At 41.8% G+C, this 22617-nt stretch overlaps 2 protein-coding genes across 2 annotated transcripts in view; both read right to left on the bottom strand.

The window, feature by feature from the left end:
- The window catches only part of LOC307067921 (RAD52 motif-containing protein 1-like), a gene marked incomplete at both ends in the record, with an annotated part of 408529 nt that overhangs the window by 278006 nt on the left and 107906 nt on the right, over window positions 1-22617 (bottom strand). The gene's annotated exons all lie outside the window — the stretch shown is intronic.
- On the bottom strand, window positions 191-20701 carry LOC307067448 (centrosomal protein of 78 kDa-like; the record flags this gene model as incomplete). Its single annotated transcript, XM_079724898.1, is given in 8 exon segments — window positions 191-754; window positions 1293-1340; window positions 1662-1833; window positions 2662-2828; window positions 4052-4060; window positions 4064-4129; window positions 20093-20190; window positions 20557-20701. Coding segments are annotated over 8 exon segments (1269 nt in total).

Consider the following 22617-nt stretch of genomic DNA (forward strand, 5'->3'; position numbering starts at 1 on the left):
CTAGCTGAATGAATGGTGCAGAGTGTTACAAGGAAAAGTACACCAAAACTTTCATTATAATAAAAAAGGATAGATAAATCTTTCTCTAATGGCTTCCAGTCAAGTAACTGAAAACACTATATTCTATAATAAAAACATAAGTAATTTATTAAAATTTGAATGCAAAAACATAATTTTAAAAGATTTAGACCTATGTTAGGCATGATAGAGTATGGATGCTTTCTTGAAATTCACAATCAGATCCAAGAGTATCCCTTTCAGAATGTTCTAGTAGATTGAGTTTACTTTTAGTTGTCTTTGATGAAGCAGTCACTATTCTACCTTCTTTCTTAACAGAAATGTGTTTGTTCGAAGACTCACTTTTAATTGGTTTATTAACCAAAGAATTATTTTGCCCAATTCCTTTGCTTTGCTGCTTTACAGGTGAGTCAGAGCAGGAATGCAGGTCCTTCCCAGGTTGTTTCTTAGCAGAGTATTTTTTGGTATATTCACCTGCTTTGCTCGTTTTCTCTGAAGAAGACCTACTATTTCTAGATAATTCCTCTTCTTTTCTTTGACTTCCAGTTCCAGAAATGACGTCTGCTGAAGGAGAACATGTTCTAACAATGAAATCTTCAAAAGACTGCTGCTGCTGCTCTGTGACTGGGACCCCCAGGTTGTCTTTAGAAGTTTCTAAGTCCTCCTGAGTAGACACTGGGACACGGAAGGAGTCGAGAGTCAAAGGAATCCTAGCATCACCTGTAGTTTTCTGAAACTGGAGGGAAAAACAAAAGACAAGACAAAAATTCAGTGATGAACAAAGCCAATCATTAAAAAGTAGAGTTCAAAACTTCAATGTTACTCTGTAATCTTATTATTAACACAGTCAATTGATTATTCAGAAGATTTCAGAGCCAGTTGTTTTTGTAATTATATCTTGCCAAGTGATTCTCAGCTTAACCTAGCTATATCCAAGGCTATCTCCACTACATTTTCAGACTTTGGTGATTGGGGTAGTTATTATCCATTTCCTTTCCCTCACTAAAAATAAAACCCTATTCTGTAAGATAATTAATTTCTTTTCTATCCTCCAGGCACATGTAAACAGTATATAGTTTGTGACCAGACTGTGTTATCAAGCTGTCAGTTCCCAAGACCAGTCTGAGATTGGTTGATGGGGGCTCCAAGTAAGGCTAAAAGAAAAGCTGACAGGTTTTCCCCTCCCATTCCCATAACCAGGTGATTCACTGTAATATGTTACCTATTAGCTATGTCTGGATTACTTATTTTAAAAATTATATCAGTATGTGTACCTTCATTAGTGTTCCTTCATTGTAAGCTGACTGCATACAAATAGAAACCTAGATAAAATATGAATAGAATAGACATTTATACATTTAAAATCTGGAATATTTTCTCTAATGTCTTCTTTCTTCATTAAGGATAGTTTGCTTTAACTCATAAATTTTCTAAAGAACTTCCACTCTCCTTATTTACAACAATACAGTATCATGAAATGGGCACATATTTACTAATCTCAGATTTGGAAAGGATTCCAGAGTCTTCTACCTCCCGAGCATGTGAACTATTAGAGACTGATCATTATTGTTTTCTCCCTGACTTGGTCATTTCCTTTTTGCTAATCATTCTTAGAATCATTAAGTGCTGTTCTGTCCATTTACTTGGATATTTTGCATTTGTCCTGGGGCACCCTGTTTTGATTCTGATTTTCCTTCTTCAAGTGCCTTCTTTTCTTCTTTAGGTGGACTACTAACAGTAGAATTCATCTGGGGACGACCTAGTAAATGAAAATCTGACTGATCTATACCAGCCATTGTGGCCAGCTGCCCAAGCCTGGCCCAGAGGAGGAAAGGAGAAAAGACAAAGGTTATTATAATCACAGAAGAACACTTTAGATTTCCCCAGACCTACAATCATGAAATACGTCTAAAATGTTAAAAGCCAACATCCTACTCCAGACTACAAGCCTCTCTCTCCCCCAAATTCTCAGCCCTTTCCAGATTCATCCTCTAGGACACATCACACTGTCTCACTAGCAGCTTCAACATGTACCATGCACCTCATCCACTGCCTGTCACACCTCCATTCCCACACTTCCTTACCACCTTTCCTCCAGTTTCCAAGAATGTGTTTGTTCCTTCCTTCCCAACACCAACACCAATTCATTCACTGACAAAACACCACTCCATCAAGTATCAATCTATACTTCCCTCTTTCAGCAAAATTGCTCCCTGTTGAGAACCACTGACCTATATCTCCCCTGCAGATTAATAATAATTTTTATGTCTAAGGCAAAGATAACTTTAATTCAAACTTACCAAACAAGCAAAATAAGTGAAAGATAGGAAAATTCTTATGCATTCCCAAATATTTTCAAAGAAAATTACCTTCAATTTAGTCTTTACAAAACAACTATACCTACTAATTACTCTGTCTACAGGTTACTCTTTTATAATGGGCTCCCCACTCTACCAAAACAGGCTTCCCTATTTGCATTTCTTTAAAAAATAATTCCTCATTTTAAAATGTCAACTATATTACCTATAATTACACTAAATTTGGCTAAATATAGCCACGTAAGTGATGAAAATTGCTCCAGTTCCTCAGCAAACTACGTTATAGGCACAAAGAGAAGAACGCCATGAAGAGGAATGAATTAACCCAGCATCTTTAAGGAGATCCAAGAAAGCATGGAACTTCTGAAAAGAATTCTCAATGCTGCCCAAAACACCTTCATCATCCAGGATCATGCTTTTCAATGAGTGGGCATGAAGGGCTTCAGACAAACAGAAATTTATATTTCTTAACTGGGCATTTTCATGTTCCAGCTATACAAGAAGACTGAAAATGTCTGACACGATTTTTTCTCGTTGTCATCAAAAGTAGTCTTGCCTAGTTTCAAGGAACAAAACTAAAACACTCAAAATGTAATTAATTTTTAATTAACCTAACTCTCCACCAGTAAAGACAGAGACCATATCACATAATAACCAAAACTCACAGGCACCCAACAAATTTTCCTATATAACACTTAGGTGGCATATAAATAAACCAAAGTTACCATTTTATTAATGATCTTTCACAAAAGATCACATTTCTAACTGGTTCAATTCATAATGGGGCCTCATTCCACATTAGAAAATTACCTGCTTTAAGTTTCCCTCAAATTAGAAAGTGAATTATAGAATCTTATTTGAACAAAACATAATACAACTCTGCTGAATGTTAGGAATTAACTTTAGTGAGCAAAATATCTAATGCTTATATTTAAAAGTCCTAAATCATACCCAACACAATTTATTAAATGTACGATCACCAATATTTTCTTTGGCTTCTTGAAAATATTGACCCCCGTGCACTCTTCCCCTTCCACTCATCATCTGTGCACTTAAAACCCCCTGTAAGCTCAACTCTAGTATTTCTCAGAAATGCCGTTAACGTTCATGATGCCCCTTTTGCCTTACATGAGCAGGTGCTCAACATTTATTGAATGCGTGTCTGCCAATCCAATGGATGCACTTTCAAAAATTCCTCCCTACACTCACCCTGTGATAAATTATATTTAGATAGAACTTTTAAGATTATGCCCTGCTTTCATGCACATTACCTAATGTAATTCTCATAGTATATATTTTTATCTTTCATTGCATTCTTAGAAGTTTTCCAATATCTTAAATTTATTTAAATGATTCACTTTCCTAATTCATTGCCAGGAGAGTCTCATCATGTCTTTTATGTTACTGTATATACAATATATGCACAGAAAGTGCCTTCTTGAATCAAAGAATCATAAACAGGAAATAAGCTAATGTCACATAAAAGCACACACACACACACATACACAAAACCAGATTTTCACATTTTTAAAAACATGTTTTCTGGAATATAGATCATATGATCACTAAATACCAGTAAATGCAAAAGTCCATATGATACAACCAATTTGCAACATATTGCAGTTTTAAAGCTTACAAATTATGTGTATATGGCTTAAAATCAAATCAAAATAAAACCAAAACACTCTCAAAAGCAGCAGAAGAAACTTGCTTACCTCACTGACTCATCTATCAGCCTTCAGTCTTATTACTCTTTCCTCCTTTAACTGCTTTAGGCACTCCTCCAGGTTTTCCTAAACAAACAGAGTCAATATTATAACTAATTCATAGTATAATATCCAAAAGCCTTTCCAGCTATTGGTCTCATCAGGATTTAGGGGCAGAGCCAGAAGTGAACTCAGATTTTAGTCTGCTACTGGTAATATCATACTATGCTAGTAAAATGAATTATCAAAATCTATCAAATTAACATAGTAAAGATTTACTTGAATTCCACTCTTTCCAACATAAATTTGTGGCAGCCCACCATAAAAGGCATATGCGTATAACATAGTAAGTCAGAAATAAGAAGTTAAGACCAAGAAAGAACAATTCTAATTTTATTTGTGGGTCTCTTTATAGCAGGAAGTCCTATTAACGAACATGCTTAGCATACATGAATTGCATAATTGCAGATTCAAAAGCATGTTTTTAAAAAGTAATCACTTTTAAAGCAATTTACAGTCAAGCACTGTTCCTGGAGTTCCCTGGGTATTAAATAATCTAATCATCAAAACCCTAAGAGGGGGCTTCCCTGTTGGCACAGTGGTTAAGAATCTGCCTGCCAGTGCAGGGGACACGGGTTTGAGCCCTAGTCCGGGAAGAACCCACATACCACGGAGCAACTAAGCCCGTGCGCCATGACTACTGAGCCTACGCTCTAGAACCCACGTGCCACAACTACTGAAGCCTGTGCACCTAGAGCCTGTGCTCCGCAATAAGAGAAGCCACTGCACCACAATGAAGAGTAACCCCCCGCTCAACGCAACTGGAGAAAGCCCACGAGCAGCAACGAAGATCCAACGCAGCCAAAAATAAATTTATAAAACAAAAAAACCTATGAGGAAAGAACGATCACTAACTCCATGTTATTTTACAGATGAGGGAAACAGATGCAGAGAAGTAGAATAAGTAGAGCAGCACAGCCAAGGTCACACCACTAAGTAGCAGAGCCACACTGTGGACTCATGAAGCTGGGTGTCATTCCTGTTCATGGAGGTGGTAGTCTTCCCATTCACCAAGGTCACTGAAATAAAATGAACACTGATAAACTCTCTTGGAGTTTTAGGAACTAAGACACTTCAGTCCTTGAAGTGGGGACACTGCTTGCAATAGGCAGAATTCTAACAGAGCCCCCAAGATTCCTACTTACTGAAGTACACAAACCTTCCACTTATCCAATCAAACTCTAAATCTAGGTGCTGTAGTGAAGGGATTTTGCAGATGGAATTAAGGTTCAAAATCAGTTGATTTTTTAAGACAGGGAGATTATTCTAGGTGGATGTGGCCTACTCAGGCACCCCATGAAAAGGACCTGAACTCTTCCTGAATAGAAGTACAAAATGGACAAGAGGGAGACTCTCCATTGCTGGCTCTGAAGAAGTCCAATGCTGCGGCAGGGAAGGCAAGAGAGAGGCCTCTAGGAGCTGAAACTGTCCCCCGACTGACAGCCAGCAAGGAAATGGGGACCTCTGTCCTGCAACTGCAGAATCTGAATTATGCCAAGCTGAAGAAGCTTGGAGGCATTCTTTCCCAGAGCTTCTGGATGCTAACACAGCCAGACTGACATCCTGATTTCAGCTCTGTGACCCACACAAACTATGGTGAACATCCAACGTTTGGGGCTCAATATCTTACACTTAAATTTCACATGCTTTAACACTCTCAGAAGGGAACCCACATGTTCCCGAGTGTATCTGAGCAATAAGCCCAGTCATGCTGTGCCTGGACTTCTGACATACAGAACTGTGAGCTAGTCAAATAGGTATTGTTTTCAGTCAGTAAGAGTGTAGTAAAAGAATCAATATCCTACTCAACCTCCAGGTTCATGAACAAAATAAATGATTGTTATTGTTTTAGGCCACTGTTTCGGGGTGGTTTCTTATGCAGTGATAAGCAATCATAATACCTATACTTATGAAAACAGTAAGGTATATTTATACATGTTAACTGCTTTGAACAATTACTTAAAGAATGAGGAACTCTATTATATGCCATCATTGGGAGGGGAACTGGTATCACTTTCTGGAGAGTAGCTTTGGGTACCTAACAACAATCCTACAGCAGGAGTTTACCCTAAAGAAATCAAAGATGTGGGCAAAGATTTATCTACCAACATGATGTCATAAGATTGTTTATAACCAAACCCTAGAAGAAAGTTAAGAGCCTCCAAATTGGGACTGGTTTAAACAAAAACAGCTCACCATATGAAGGAATGTGCTATGAAGCCACTAAGAAAAGAATGACAACAGGTCTCAACCAGAGTTGATGAATGGGCTTCAGGAGTTCTACATTCAAAATATATCTGTGCGTTTTTCCTGGGAGATGGTGCATAAGCTTAATCAAATTCTCTGATGTAAAAGAGTATTTAGTGACAAGACAAAATATTTTTCATACTCTTTTGAGACAAAAGAGCAGATTAGGAGTGTGTACATGCAGAGGTGGCTTTTATTTCCTTCAACGAGTTGTTCATTGTTTTCAAAATTTTTCTCAATTAACATATATTTTTATATTCAGATCATGTTTAAAAAACTGACAGTCTAAGAACTTCAAATTCTTTAATGTTTCATTACTAAAGCCAGCCAAGTTTTCAATGGGGAAAAAGGGGAAAAAATTGCAAAATTCCTCTTCTTTCAATATAATGGTTTAATAAATCTTCTAAAACCAATTTCAAAGAAATTCTAAACAAATAAACAAGCAAGCAAAAAAACCCTAATCACAGTCAGAGGAAAGTAGAGTAAAACTTCCTGACTGGTTCTAAAGAGCACATCAAAGTGCAATTACATGGAATAGTTTCTCCCTCTAGTGGAGGGAATTAGAACACAGTGTTAAATTTTTGTGAAAAAGTGTACTCTCCTCCTACAAAGTATTAATAATTCATGTCCCTTACATGGAAATATGGAACCAAAAAAGTTAGAAAGTAAAATTGCTTGATATTCTATTACTTAAGTAAAACTAATGATAAGGCTTTGGAATAATTTTCCTTCCTGTCATCTGCTCTCCCTTCCTCCCTTCTGTACACTGGCTAGGGTGATTTTTCTGAGACAAAGCTCCCATCATATTGGATATCAAATTTTATGTTCACCTTTTCTCAATTTAACATTGAAATCAATCATTTCTCATATGATCAGGGGATTCATAACCTTGATTTTTTTTGTGGGCTACAAAATATTCCACTGAGTGGGTTTACTGTTTAACCATTTTACACATTTAAATTCTTTCCAACTTTTCAATAGTATAAGATAAAATAACAGTTTTTATGCATGAAGGCTTTTTTCCATACTGAGAATAACGTTCTTGCAATAAATCCATAAAAATGAGTTTGAGGTCAAAGCAAATGAACATTTTTAAGGCTCTGAGGTACCTATCTCCAAACTTCTTTCCAAAAGATTTCTGAGATTTTATACTTCCATCAACGATGTATCACTTGGTATATAACCTCTACTATAACTTTTGGCTTATTTCCTCACTTAGAGTGCAAGTTATTTGAAGATAGGGTGTGAATTTTATTAAGTGTTTATCCCCAGCACCTGTGCCTAGCACAATGTAGAAGGTCAATAAATAATTGCCTAATAAGGAAAATCCCTGCCAATACAAGGTGTACCTGTGTGAAAGACAGACTGTGTGCTTTTCTCTAACTGGATAGATGAAAACTTGTCATCTTCTTTAATGTGCAATTTTTTTTGCTTATAATTAGTAATTAAATTTCTCTTTTAGATTATATTGTAAAAATTCAGACTCTCTGAGGCAAATGAGCCTGGAACTACCCGTTAGCTATATAACCTTGGACAAGTTCTATAACTCTAGGCCTCAACTTACTCATCTATAAAATGGAGATAAGCTCCCATATCACAGAGCTCTTGTGAGGATTACATGAGTTAAAACACATATGAGGACCTGGAGGAAGATGGCGGAAGAGTAAGACGCGGAGATCACCTTCCTCCACTCTGATACACCAGAAATTCATCTATACGTGGAACAACCCCTACAGAACACCTACTGAACGCTGGCAGAAAACTGCAGACCCCCCAAAAGGCAAGAAACTCCCCACATACCTGGGTAGGGCAAAAGAAAAAAGAATAAACAGAGACAAAAGGATAGGGATGGGACTTGCACCAGTGGGAGGGAGCTGTGAAGGAGGAAAGGTTTCCACACACTAGGAAGCCCCTTCGTGGGCAGAGACTGAGGGTGGCGGAGGGGGAAAGCTTCCGAGTCATGGAGGAGAGCACAACCACAGGGGTGCGGAGGGCAAAGCAGAGAGATTTCCGCACAGAGGATCAGTGCCGACAGGCACTCACCAGCCTGAGAGGCTTGTCCGCTCACCTGCCAGGGCGGGCATGGCTGGGATCTGAGGCTCGGGCTTCAGTCAGAGCGCAGGGAGAGGACTGGGGTTGGCGGCGTGAACTCAGACTGAAGGGGCTAATGCACCATAGCTAACCGGGAGGGAGTCCGGGAAAAAGTCTGGATCTGCCGAAGAGGCAAGAGACTTTTTCTTCCCTCTTTGTTTCCTGGTGCTCGAGGAGAGGGGATTAAGAGCACTGCTTAAAGGAGCTCCAGAGATGGGCGCGAGCCGCAGCTGAAAGTGCGGACCACAGAGACGGGCGTGGGATGCTGGGGCTGCTGCTGCCACCGCCAAGAGACCTGTGTATGAGCGCAGGTCACCGTCCACACCCCCATTCCAGGGAGCCAGTGCAGCCCGTCACTGCCAGGGTCCCGGGATCCATGGATGGCTTTCGCGGGAGAGCGCACAGTGCACCTCGGGCTGGTGCAACGTCACACCAGCCTCTGCCACTGCAGGTTCTCCCCACACTCCGTACCCTCCCTCCCCATGGCCTGAGTGAGCCAGAGCCCCCAAAGCAGCTGCTCCTTTAACCCCGTCCTGTCTGAGCAAAGAACAGACGCCCTCCAGCGACCTACACGCAGAGGCGGGGCCAAATCCGAAGCTGAGACCCAGGAGCTGTGAGAATAAAGAAGAGAAAGGGAAATCTCTCCCAGCAGCCTCAGAAGCAGCGGATTAAAGCTCCACAATCAACTTGATGTACCCTGCATCTGTGGAATACATGAATAGACAACGAATCATCCCAAATTGAGGAGGTGGACTTTGAGAACAAGATTTACGTTTTTTTCCCCTTGTTCTCTTTTGTGAATGTGTATGTATATGCTTCTGTGTGAGATTTTGTCTGTATAGCTTTGCTTCCACCATTTGCCCCAAGGTTCTATCCATCCGTTTTTCTTTTAAAAAAATTTTTTTAATAATTACTTTTTAAGTTTAATAACGCTATTATATTTTATCATACTTTATTCAATTTTACTTTATCTTCTCTCTTTCTCTTTTTCCTACCTTCCCTCCTTCCTCCCTCCCTCCTTTCTTTCTTTATTTCTTTCTTTCTTTCTTTCCTTCCTCCCTCCCACCCTCCCTCCTCTCTTTCTTTCTTTCTTTCTTTCTTCTACTAATTCTTTCTTTCTAATTTTTTCTCACTTTTATTCTGAGCTGGATGGATGAAAGGCACTTAGTGCTGCAGCCATGAGTCAGCGCTGTGCCTCTGAGGCGGGATAGCCAACTTCAGTACACTGGGCCAAAAGAGACCTCCCACCTCCACATAATATCAAATGGCGAAAATCTCCTACAGATCTCCATCTCAATGCCAGCATCCAGCTTCACTCAATGACCAGCAAGCTAGAGTGCTGTTCACGTTATGCCAAGCAACTAGCAAGACAGGAACACAACCCCACCCATTAGAAGAAAGGCTGCCTAAAAACATAATAAGGCCACAGACACCTCAAAACACACCACCAGACGTGGACCTGTCCACCAGAAAAAAAGAACGAGCCTCATCCACGAGAACACAGGCACTAGACCCCTCCACCAGGAAGCCTACACAACCCACTAAAACAACCTTAGCCACTGGGGTCAGGCACCAAAAACAACAGGAACTACGAACCTGCAGCCTGCAAAAAGGAGACCCCAAACACAGTAACATAAGCAAAATGAGAAGACAGAAAAACACACAGCAGGTGAAGGAGCAAGATAAGAACCCACCAGGCCTAACAAATGAAGAGGAAATAGGCAGTCTACCTGAAAAAGAATTCAGAATAATGATAGTAAAGATGATCCAAAATCTTGGAAATAGAATAGACAAAATGCAAGAAACAGTTAACAAGGACCTAGAAGAACTAAAGATGAATGAATGATTCAATGATTAGATTAAAGCAATGATTAGAAACACAATAAATAAATTTAAAAATACTCTAGTTGGGATCAATAGCAGAATAACTGAGGCAGAAGAATGGATAAGTGAGGTGGAAGATAAAATAGTGGAAATAACTGCTTCAGAGCAGAATAAAGAAAAAAGAATGAAAAGAACTGAGGACAGTCTCTGAGACCTCTGGGACAATATTAAACACACCAACATTCAAATTATATGGGTTCCAGAAGAAGAAGAGAAAAAGAAAGGGACTGAGAAAATATTTGAAGAGAGTATAGTTGAAAATTTCCCTAATATGGGAAAGGAAATAGTTAATCAAGTCCAGGAGGCACAGAGAGTCCCATACAGGATAAATCCAAGGAGAAATATGCCAAGACACATATTAATCAAACTGTCAAAAATTAAATACAAAGAAAACATATTAAAAGCAGCAAGGGAAAAACAACAAATAACACACAAGGGAATCCCCATCAAGTTAACAGCTGACCTCTCAGCAGAAACTCTACAAGCCAGAAGGGAATGGCAGGACATATTTAAAGTGATGAAGGAGAGAAACCTGCAACCAAGATTACTCTACCCAGCAAGGATCTCATTCAGATTTGATGGAGAAATTAAAACCTTTAGGGACAAGCAAAAGCTGAGAGAGTTCAGCACCACCAAACCAGCTTTACAACAAATGCTAAAGGAACTTCTCTAGGCAAGAAACACAACAGAAGGAATATACCTACAATAATGAATGCAAAACAATTAAGAAAATGGGAATAGGAACATACATATCAATAATTACCTTAAATGTAAATGGACTAAATGCTCCCACCAAAAGACACAGATTGGCTGAATGCATACAAAAACAAGACCCATATATATACTGTCTACAAGAGACCCACTTCAGGCCTAGAGACACAAACATATTGAAAGTAAGGGGATGGAAAAAGATATTCCATGCAAATGGACATCAAAAGAAAGCAGGAGGAGCAATTCTCATATCAGACACAATAGACTTTAAAATAAAGACTACTAGAAGAGACAAAGGACACTACATAATGATCAAGGGATCGATCCAAGAAGAAGATATAACAATATTTATGCACCCAACATAGGAGCACCTCAATACATAAGGCAAATACTAACAGCCATAGAAGGGAAAATAAACAGTAACACACTCATAGTAGGGGACTTCAACACCCCACTTTCACCAATGGACAGATCATCCAAAATGAAAATAAATAAGGAAACACAAGCTTTAAATGATACATTAAACAAGATGGACTTAATTGATATTTATAGGACATTCCATCCAAAAACAGAATACACATTTTTCTCAAGTGCTCATGAAACATTCTCCAGGATAGATCATATGTTGGGTCACAAATCAAGCCTTGGTAAATTTAAGAAACTTGAAATTGTATCAGAATCTTTTCCGACCACAGTGCTATGAGACTAGATATCAATTACAGGAAAAGATCTGTAAAAAATACAAACACATGGAGGCTAAACAATACACTACTTAATAACGAAGTGATCACTGAAGATATCAAACAGGAAATTTTAAAATACATAGAAACAAATGACAATAGAGACACGATGACCCAAAACCTATGGGATGCAGCAAAAGCAGTTCTAAGGGGGAAGTTTATAGCAATACAATCCCACCTTAAGAAACAAGAAACAAGACACATCTCGAGTAAACAACCTGACCCTGCACCTAAAGCAATTAGAGAAAGAAGAACAAAAAAACCCGCAAAGTTAGCAGAAAGAAAGAAATCATAAAAATCAGATCAGAAAAAAATGAAAAAGAAATGAAGGAAACGATAGCAAAGATCAATAAAACTAAAAGCTGGTTCTTTGAGAAGATAAACAAAATAGACAAACCATTAGCCAGACTCATCAAGAAAAAAAGGGAGAAGACTCAAATCAATAGAATTAGAAATGAAAAGGGAGAAGTAACAACTGACACTGCAGAAATACAAAAGATCATGAGAGATTACTACAAGAAACTCTATGCCAATAAAATGGACAACCTGGAAGAAATGGACAAATTCTTAGAAATACACAACCTGCCAAGACTGAATCAGGAAGAAATAAAAAATATGACTACACCAATAACAAGCACTGAAATTGAAACTGTGATTAACAATCTTCCAACAAACCAAAGCCCAGGACCAGATGGCTTCACAGGCGAATTGTATCAAACATTTAGAGAAGAGCTAACACCCATCCTTCTCAAACTCTTCCAAAATATAGCAGAGGGAAGAACACTCCCAAACACATTCTATGAGGCCACCATCACCTTGATACCAAAACAAGGCAAGGATGTCACAAAGAAAGAAAACTACAGGCCAATATCACTGATGAACATAGATGCAAAAATCCTCAACAAAATATTAGCAAAGAGAATCCAACAGCACATTAAAAGAATCATACACCATGATCAAGTGGGGTTTACTCTAGGAATGCAAGGATTCTTCAATGTATGCAAATCAATCAACGTGATACACCATATTAAAAATTGAAGGAAAAATACAATATAATCATCTCAATAGATGCAGAGAAAACTTTCGACAAAATTCAACACCCATTTATGATAAAAACCCTGCAGAAAGTAGGAATAGAAGGAACTTTCCTCAACATAATAAAGGCCATATATGACAAACCCACAGCCAACATCGTCCTCAGTGGTGGAAAACTGACAGCATTTCAACTAAGATCAGGAACAAGACAAGGCTGCCCACTCTCACCACTCTTATACAACATAGTTTTGGAAGTGTTAGCCACAACAATCGGAAAACAAAAGGAAATAAAAGGAATCCAAATTGGAAAAGAAGAAGTAAAGCTGTCACTGTTTGCAGATGACATGATACTATACATAGAGAATCCTAAAGATGCTACCAGAAAATTACTAGAGCTAATCAATGAATGTGGTAAAGTAGCAGGATACAAAATTAATGCACAGAAATCTCTGGCATTCCTATATACTAATGATGAAATATCTGAAAGTGAAATCAAGAAAACTTTCCCACTTACCACTGCAACAAAAGGAATAAAATATCTAGGAATAAACCTACCTATGGAGACAAAAGACCTGTATGCAGAAAATTATAAGACACTGATGAAAGAAATTAAAGATGATACAAATAGATGGAGAGATATACCATGTTCCTGGATTAGAAGAATCAACATTGTGAAAATGACTCTACTACCCAAAGCAATCTACAGATTCATTTCAATCCTTATCAAACTACCACTGGCATTTTTCACAGAACTAGAACAAAAAATTTCAAAATTTGTTTGGAAAAACAAAAGACCCCGAATAGCCAAAGCAATCTTGAGAACGAAAAACGGAGCTGGAGAAATCATGCTCCCTGACTTCAGACTATACTACAAAGCTACAGTAATCAAGACAGTGTGGTACTGGCACAAAAACAGAAAGATAGATCAATGGAACAGGATAGAAAGCCCAGAGATAAACACACGCACATATGGTCACCTTAGCTTTGATAAAGGAGGCAGGAATGTACAGTGGAGAAAGGACAGCCTCTTCAATAAGTGGTGCTGGGAAAACTGGACAGGGACATGTAAAAGTATGACATTAGATCATTCCCTAACACCATACACAAAAATAAGCTCAAATGGATTAAAGACCTAAATGTAAGGGCAGAAACTATCAAACTCTTAGAGGAAAACATAGGCAGAACACTCTATGACATAAATCACAGCAAGATCCTTTTGGACCCACCTCCTAGAGAAATGGAAATAAAGACAAAAATAAACACATGGGACCTAATGAAACTTAAAAGCTTTTTCACAGCAAAGGAAACCATAAACAAGACCAAAAGACAACCCACAGAATGGGGGAAAATATTTGCAAATGAAGCATCTGACAAAGGATTAATATCCAAAATTTATAAGCAGCTCATGCAGCTCAATAGCAAAAAAACAAACAACCCAATCCAAAAATGGGCAGAAGACCTAAATAAACATTTCTCCAAAGAAGATTTAGAGACTACCAACAAACATATGAAAGAATTCTCAACATCATTAATCATTAGAGAAATGCAAATCAAAACTACAATGAGATATCATCTCACACCAGTCAGAATGGCCATCATCAAAAAATCTAGAAACAGGGCTTCCCTAGTGGCACAGTGGTTGAGAGTCCGCCTGCCGATGCAGGAAACACAGGTTTGTACCCCGGTCCGGGAAGACCCCACATGCTGCAGAGCGGCTGGGCCCGTGAGCCATGGCCACTGAGCCTGTGTGTCCGGCGCCTGTGCTCCACAACGGGAGAGGCCACAACAGTGAGAAGCCCACGTACTGCAAAAAAAAAATCTAGAAACAATAAATGCTGGAGAGGGTGTGGAGAAAAGAGAACACTCTTGCACTGCTGGTGGGAATGTGAATTGGTACAGCCACTATGGAGAACATTATGGAGATTCCTTTAAAAAGTACAAATAGAACTACCATATGACCCAGCAATCCAACTACTAGGCATATACCCTGAGAAAACCATAATTCAAAAAGAGACATGTACCAAAATGTTCATTGCAGCTCTATTCACAATAGCCGGGAGATGGAAACAACCTAAGTGTCCATCATCGGATTTATGCATAAAGAAGATGTGGCACATATATACAATGGAATATTACTCAGCCATAAAAAGAAACGAAACTGAGCTACTTGTAATGAGGTGGATAGACCTAGAGTCTGTCATACAGAGTGAAGTAAGTCAGAAAGGAAAGACAAATACCGTATGCTAACACATATATATGGAATTTAAGGGAAAAATTGTCATGAAGAACCTAGGTGTTAAACAGGAATAAAGATACAGACCTACTTGAGAATGGACTTGAGGATATGGGGAGGGGAAAGGGTAAGCTGTGACAAAGCGGGAGAGAGGCATGGACATATATACACTACCAAACGTAAGGTAGATAGATAGTGGGAAGCAGCCACATAGCGCAGGGAGATCAGCTTGGTGCTTTGTGACCGCCTGGAGGAGTGGGATAGGGAGGGTGGGAGGGAGGGAGACGCAAGAGGGAAGAGATATGGGAACAGATGTATTTGTATAACTGATTCACTTTGTTATAAAGCAGAAACTAATAAAAATACATATAAAATTAGAAGAGTGCTTGGTACACAGCATATGTTCAATTAAGGCTGAATGAATGAACACGTGAAAGCAAGCAGTAGTGAAGGGCTTAAAATGAAATAGTCTCATCCCACTCCCACATCCAGCAGTCAAGAATGACCGATTCTTGACTCGGGGTTTTAGTTGTAAAATATGATATGTGTACTGAAAAGTGCACAGGACAAAACTGTCAATGTGACAAATAAAAAGAGAAGACTTACATAACCACTACTCGAATCTGAAAGTATTGATACTTGTCAGCATCTCAACCCCCCCATATCCTTTTCTCATCACTGTCTCCTTCCCTCTTCCCAGTTAAACACCATCCTCATTTCTTGACAATCATTTCCTTTAACCTGCATGTATCCCTGACAAAAGAGTTTAGTTTTGTCAACATCTAACTTTATGTAGAGGATCATAGTATATGAAGTCTTTTCTATCGTATTTCTTTCACTCAACATTGGTTCAAAAAATTCATCCACATTGCAGCCTGTAGCTCTAGTTCATTTAATTTTATTCCTTGATAATTTTCCCACTGTACGAATACACAAATTTTATTTAAGTTTTGACTTTTAATGGACATTTGGTTTGTTTTCAGTTTGTGCTAATGCAAATCATGGACAGGAATCCTGCTGTACTGATTATTCTGGTGCATTTACACAGGGAGGGGGTGAGGGCTGCTGGGTCACAGCTTATTTATATACCTTCAGGTGATGGAGAGTGCTAAATGCTTTCCAAAGTAGTTGTATCAATTTATACTCCAGTATAAGCAGGGTAGAAGACTCCCATAGTACTCCAGGTCTACAATACCTGATACTACCACACTTTATTTATGTATTTGTCAAACTGATTGGCATGTAGTTTCATTGGTTTTGACTCACTTTTCTCTTATTACTTAATGAAGTCATACACTTTTCTGTGTTTGCTGGCTGTTTGGATTTCCCTTTTGTATGAGGTTTATGTCAAATATTGTTATTTTTTATTTTTTTATTATTTATTTTTGGCTGTGTTGGGTCTTTGTTGCTGCGTGCAGGCTTTCTCTAGTTTCAGCGAGTGGGGGCTACTCTTCATTGCAGTGGCTCCTCTTGTCGTGGAGCACAGGATCTAGGTGTGCCGGCTTCATTAGTCATGGCACATGGGCTCAGTAGTTGTGGCTTGCAGGCTCTAGAGCACAGGCTCCGTAGTTGTGGTGCAAGGGTTTCATTGTTCCATGGCATGTGGGATCTTCCCGGACCAGGGCTCAAACCCGTGTCCCCTGCCTTGGCAGGCAGATTGTTAACCACTGCACCAGAAGGGAGGTCCAACTATTGTTATTTTGAATTCTTCTGCATTTCCAAGTAATACTCTTACATGACTATTTTCTGACTAAATTGGAGGCATTATCTGTTCACTTTCTATTTTACTAAGTAAGGGTTTAGTTCCTTTACACTCTTCCTATGTCCACAATGCTCAGTAAAGTTATGTTATCATTAGTTATCTCACTGCTCATGATCTCTTTGACTTGTAGTTATATACTTAAAAACCTAAATTGTTAATCAACTATAAATTCTCTCAACGTCACGCTTTGTAAAATGAGGACATTCATACCATCTTCCATTTTTTCTACCTCCTGTCTACCTTCCAAACCTAGCTTTTACATTGTCAAAGTTGAAATTTATATTCTGTTCTATGTGCAGTTAAGTCTTCTGTTATTTGAGAGTCAGTAGGGAGTGAGGTTTAAGAGAACAGGCAGACAGCCTAAACTCAAAGCCTCGATCCAACCCTAAATTAGGTACAGCCTGGGCAAGTTGCTTCCCTGTCTTAGCTTCCTTTTCTCAAAAGTGGGAATGGGGCTTCCCTGGTGGTGCAGTGGTTGACAGTCCGCCTGCCAATGCAGGGGACACGGGTTCATGCCCCAGTCCAGGAAGATTCTACTTGTTGCAGAGCAGCTGGGCCCATGAGCCATGGTCACTGAGCTGGTGCGTCCAGAGCCTGTGCACTGCCACCGTGAGCACTATTACCATAAGCACTGTCACCATTGGCACTGTCACCATGGGCATTATCACCGTGAGCACTGTCACCATGAGCAGTGTCACCATGGGTAATATCACCATGGTCACTGCCACCATGAACACTGTCACCATGAGCACTGCCACAATGGACACTGTCACCATGGGAACTCTCACCATGAGCACTGTCACCCTGGGCATTGTCACTGTGGGCACTGTCACCTTGGGCACTGACACCATGAGCACTATCACCATGAGCACTGCCACGGAGAGAAATATCAGCATAAGCACTGTCACCATTGGCCCTGTAACCATCAGCACTGCCACCATGGGCACTGTCATCGTGAGGATGGTCACCATGAGCACTGTCACCATGGCACTATCATGGTGAGCACTGTCACCGTGAGCCCTATCACTGTGAGCAATGTCACCATGGGCACCATCACCATTTTACACTACCACCATGTGCACTACCACCATGGGACTTGTCACCATGGGCACTATAACCTTGAGCACTCTCAAAATGTGCACTCTCACCATGAGCACTCTCACCATGGGCACTGTCACCGTGAGCACTGTCACCATGGACACTTCCATTGTGAGCACAGTCACCATGGGCACTATCACCATGGGGAATGTTGCCGTGGGCACTGTCACCATGGGCACTTTCACCATGGGCAGTATCAACATGGGCACTGTCACCATGAGAACTCTCACCATGGGCATTGTCACTGTGAGTACTGTCTCCATGAGCACTGTCACCATGGGCACTGCCACCATGAGCACTATCACCATTTTGCACTGGCACCATGTACACTACCACTATGGGCACTTTCACTATGGGAAATCTCACTGTGAGCACTGTCACCATGGGTACTGTCACCATGGGTTCTGTCACCATGGGCACAGTCACCATGGGAAGTGCCACCATGAGCACTGCCACCATGAGCACTGTCACCATGGGCACAGTCACCATTTTGCACTGCCACAATTAGCCATGCCACCATGGGCACTGTCACCATGGGCATGGCCACCAAGTGCACTGTCATCATGGGCACTATCACTGTGAGCACTATCACCATGGATAATGTCACCATGAGCACTGTAACCATGGGAACTATCACCATGAGTTCTGTCACCATGGACCCTGTCACCATGGGCACTGTCACCATTAGCACTGTCACGATAGGCACTGACACTGTGAGCACTGTCACCATGTGCACTGTCACCATGAGCACTATCACCGTGAGCACTATCACTGTGAGCACTGTCACCGTGAGCACTATCAATTTGAACACTGTCACCATGCATAATCTCACCATGGGCACTATTAACGTGGGCAATGTCACCATGGGCAGTTTCACCATGAGCACTGTCACCATGAGCACTATCACCGTGAGCACTATCATCGTGAGCACTTTCACCATGGGCACTATCACCCTGCGCACTATCACAGTGAGAACTATCGCCATGAGCACTGTCACCATGAGCACTGTCAGTGTGTGCACTGTAACCATGGGCACTATCACCGTAAGCTCTATCACTGTAAGCACTGTCACCATGAGCAGTATCAGAATGGACACTGTCACCATTTTGCACTGCCACGATGTGCGCTACCACTATAGGCACTGTCACCATGGACACAATCACTGTGATCACTGTCACCATGGGTACTGTCAACATGGGCACTGTCACCATGGGCATGGCCACCATGTGCACTTTCACCTTGGGCACTGTCACCATGAGCACTGTCACCATGGGCACTGCCACAAGTCACAAAGGGAACTGCCACCATGGGCACTGTCACCATGGTACTCTCTCCATGGACACTGGCACCATGAGCACTGTCACCACGGGCAATAACTCCATGAGCAATGTCACCATGGGCATTGTCACCATGTGCACTGTCACCATGAGCACTGCCACCTTGGGCAATGCCTCCATAAGCACTGTCACCATGAGAACTGTCACCATGAGAACTGCCACCATGAGCACTTTTACCATGAGTACTGTCACCATGGGTTTTGCCACCGTGAGAACTATCACCGTGAGCCCTATCACCATGAGAACTGTCACCATGGGAACTGGCACCATGGGGACAGTCACGATGAGCACTGTCACCATGGGCACTATTCCCATGAGCTCTGTCACCATGGTGACATTCCTCACGGAGCACTGTCACCATGGGCACGGTCACCATGGGCACTGTCATTGTGGGCACTGTCACCGTGGACACTGCCACTGTGAACCCTTTCATCATGAGCAGTGCTACCGTGAGCACTATCACCAGAAGCACTGTCACAATGGACACTGTCACCATGGGCACTGCCATGATGGCACTGTCACTGTGAGCACTGTCACCATGGGCACTGCCACCACGGGCACTATCACCATGGACACTATCACTGTGAGAACTGTCACCATGTGTACTGTCACTATGGGAACTTCCACCATGTGCACTGTCACAATGGTCACTATCACAGTGAGACTTGTCACCATGGGCACTGACATCATGAGCACTTTCACCATGGGAACAGTCACCATGAGCACTTTCACCTTGGTCACTATCACCGTGAGCAGTATCACCATGGGCACTCCCACCATGAGGAATGTCACCATGGTCTCTATCACTGTGAGCACTATCACCATGGGCACTGTCACTATGAGCACTGTCACCATGGGCGCAGCCACCATGGGAACTCCCAGCATGGGCACTATCATGGTGGGCACTGTCACCGTGGACACTGCCACTGTGAGCACTATCTTCATGAACACTGTTGCAGTGAGTATTATCACCATAAGCACTGTCACCATGGGCACTGTCACTATGGTCACTATCACTGTGAGCACTGTCACCTTGAGCACTGTCACCATTGGTACTTCCACTATGAGAAATGTCACCATGAGCACTGTCACTATGGGCACTGCCACCAAGGGCACTGCCACTGTGAGCACTGTCACCATGGGAACTGCAACAATGAACACTGTATCCATGAGTACTGTCACCATGGGGAATATCACCGTTTTCACTGTCACCATGGGCAATATCACTTTTGCACTGCCACCATGTGCACTACCACCATGGGCACTCTCACCATGGGAACTCTCACCGTGAGTACTGTAACCACGGGTACTCTTACCATGGGCTATGCCACCATGTGCACTGTCAGCATAGGCATGGCCACTATGGGCACTAACTACATGAGCACTGTCACCATGGTCACTGTCACCATTTTGCACTGCTACCATGTGCCCTACCACCATGGGAACTCTCACCATGGGCATTATCACCGAGAGCACTGTCACCATGTGTACGATCACCATGGGCATGGCCACCAAGTGCACTATAAGAATGGGCACTTTCACCGTGACCACTGTCACCATTCACACTTTAACCATGGTCACTATCACTGTAAGCACTATCACCATGGGCACTATCACCGTCACAACTGTCACCACGGGCATTATCACCATGTGCACTATCAACATAGGCATTGTCACCACAAGCACTGCCACCATGGGCACTATAACCATGAGCACTGTCACAATAGGCACTGTCACCATGAACACTGTCACCATGTGCACTGTCACCTTGGGTATTATCTCTGTGAGCATTGTCACTATGAGCACTGTCACCATGGGTATTGTCAACAGACTCAATGCCACCATGAGCACAAGCACCATGAGCAGTGTCACCATTGGCAATGTAACCATGGGAGCTGCCACCATGGGTACTGTTACCATAGGCACTATCACCATGGGCAGTGTCACCTTGGGAACTGTCATCATGGATACTGCCACCATGAGCACTGTTATAGTGAGCATTATCAACATAAGCACTCTTACTATGGGCACTGTCAACATGTGCACTGTCACCATGGGCATGGCCACCATGTGCACTCTCACACTGGGTCACTATCACCGTGAGTACTGTCACCATGGGCACTGCAAACATGGGCACTGCCATCATGAACACTTTCACCATTGGAACTGTCACCATGGGCACTATCACCTTGGGCATGGCCACCATGTGCACTGTCACCATGGGCACTGTCACCATGAGCACTGTCACCAGAGGCATTGTCACCGTTAGCACTGTCACCATAGACAATGTCACCTTGAGCAAAGTAACTATGAGCACTCTCACCATGGGTACTGTCAACACGGCACAGCCACCATGAGCACTGTCACCATGAGCACTGTCAACTTGTGCGCTGCCACCATGGGAAAGGTCACCATAGGCAATATCACCGTGGGCACTGTCACCATGGGAACTGCCACCATGAGCACTATCACCATGAGCATTGCTACCGTGAGCATTAACACCATAAACACTATCACCATTGGTGCTTTCACCATTGGCACTCCCACCATGGGGGCTGCCACCATGGGAACTGTTACCATAGGAACTATCAACGTAGGCAGAGTCACCATGGGAACTGTACTGTGGGTACTGCCACTGTAATCCCTATCACCATGAGCACAGCTACCATGAGCATTAAAACCATAAGCAAAGTCACCAGAGGCACCGTCATCGTGGGCACTTTCACCGTGGGCACTGTCACTATGGGCACTGTCATGGGCACAGGTTAGTGTGAGTGTATGGGTTAGGATTAGAGTACGGGTTAGGGTAAGGGTTATGGTTAGGGTTAGGGTTAGGTTAAGATTTATGGTTAGGGTTAGCAAACGGGTAAGTTTTAGGGTACAAGTGAGGGTACGAAAAAGTGTTAAGGATAGGGTATGTGTTCGGGTATGGTTTAGTGTTAGTGTAAGGGTTAGGATTAGGGTAAGGGTTAGGGTAGGGGTTAGGGTTAGGTTTAGGGTTAGGGTTAGCGAACGGGTAAGGTTTAGGGAACAGGTGTGGGTACGAAAACGTGTTAGGGTTAGGGTACGTTTTAGAGTAGGGGTCAGTGTTGGTGTACGGGTTAGGATTAGGGTATGGTTAGGATAAGGGTTAGGGTTATGTTTAGGGTTAGGATTAGGGTTAGCTAACGGGTAAGGTTTAGGGTACAGGTGAGGGTACGAAAAAGTGTTAGGGTTAGGGTATGTGTTAGAGTACAGGTTAGTGTACGTGTTAGGATTAGGGTACGGGTTCAGGTAAGGGTTAGGGGTAGGGTTAGGGTTAGGTTTAGGGTTCGGGCTAGAGTTAGCGAACAGGTAAGATGTAGGGTACAGGTGAGGGTATGAAAGGTGTTAGGGTT

Source organism: Hyperoodon ampullatus (assembly GCF_949752795.1).
Source record: "Hyperoodon ampullatus genome assembly, chromosome: 19".
NCBI lineage: Eukaryota > Metazoa > Chordata > Mammalia > Artiodactyla > Ziphiidae > Hyperoodon > Hyperoodon ampullatus.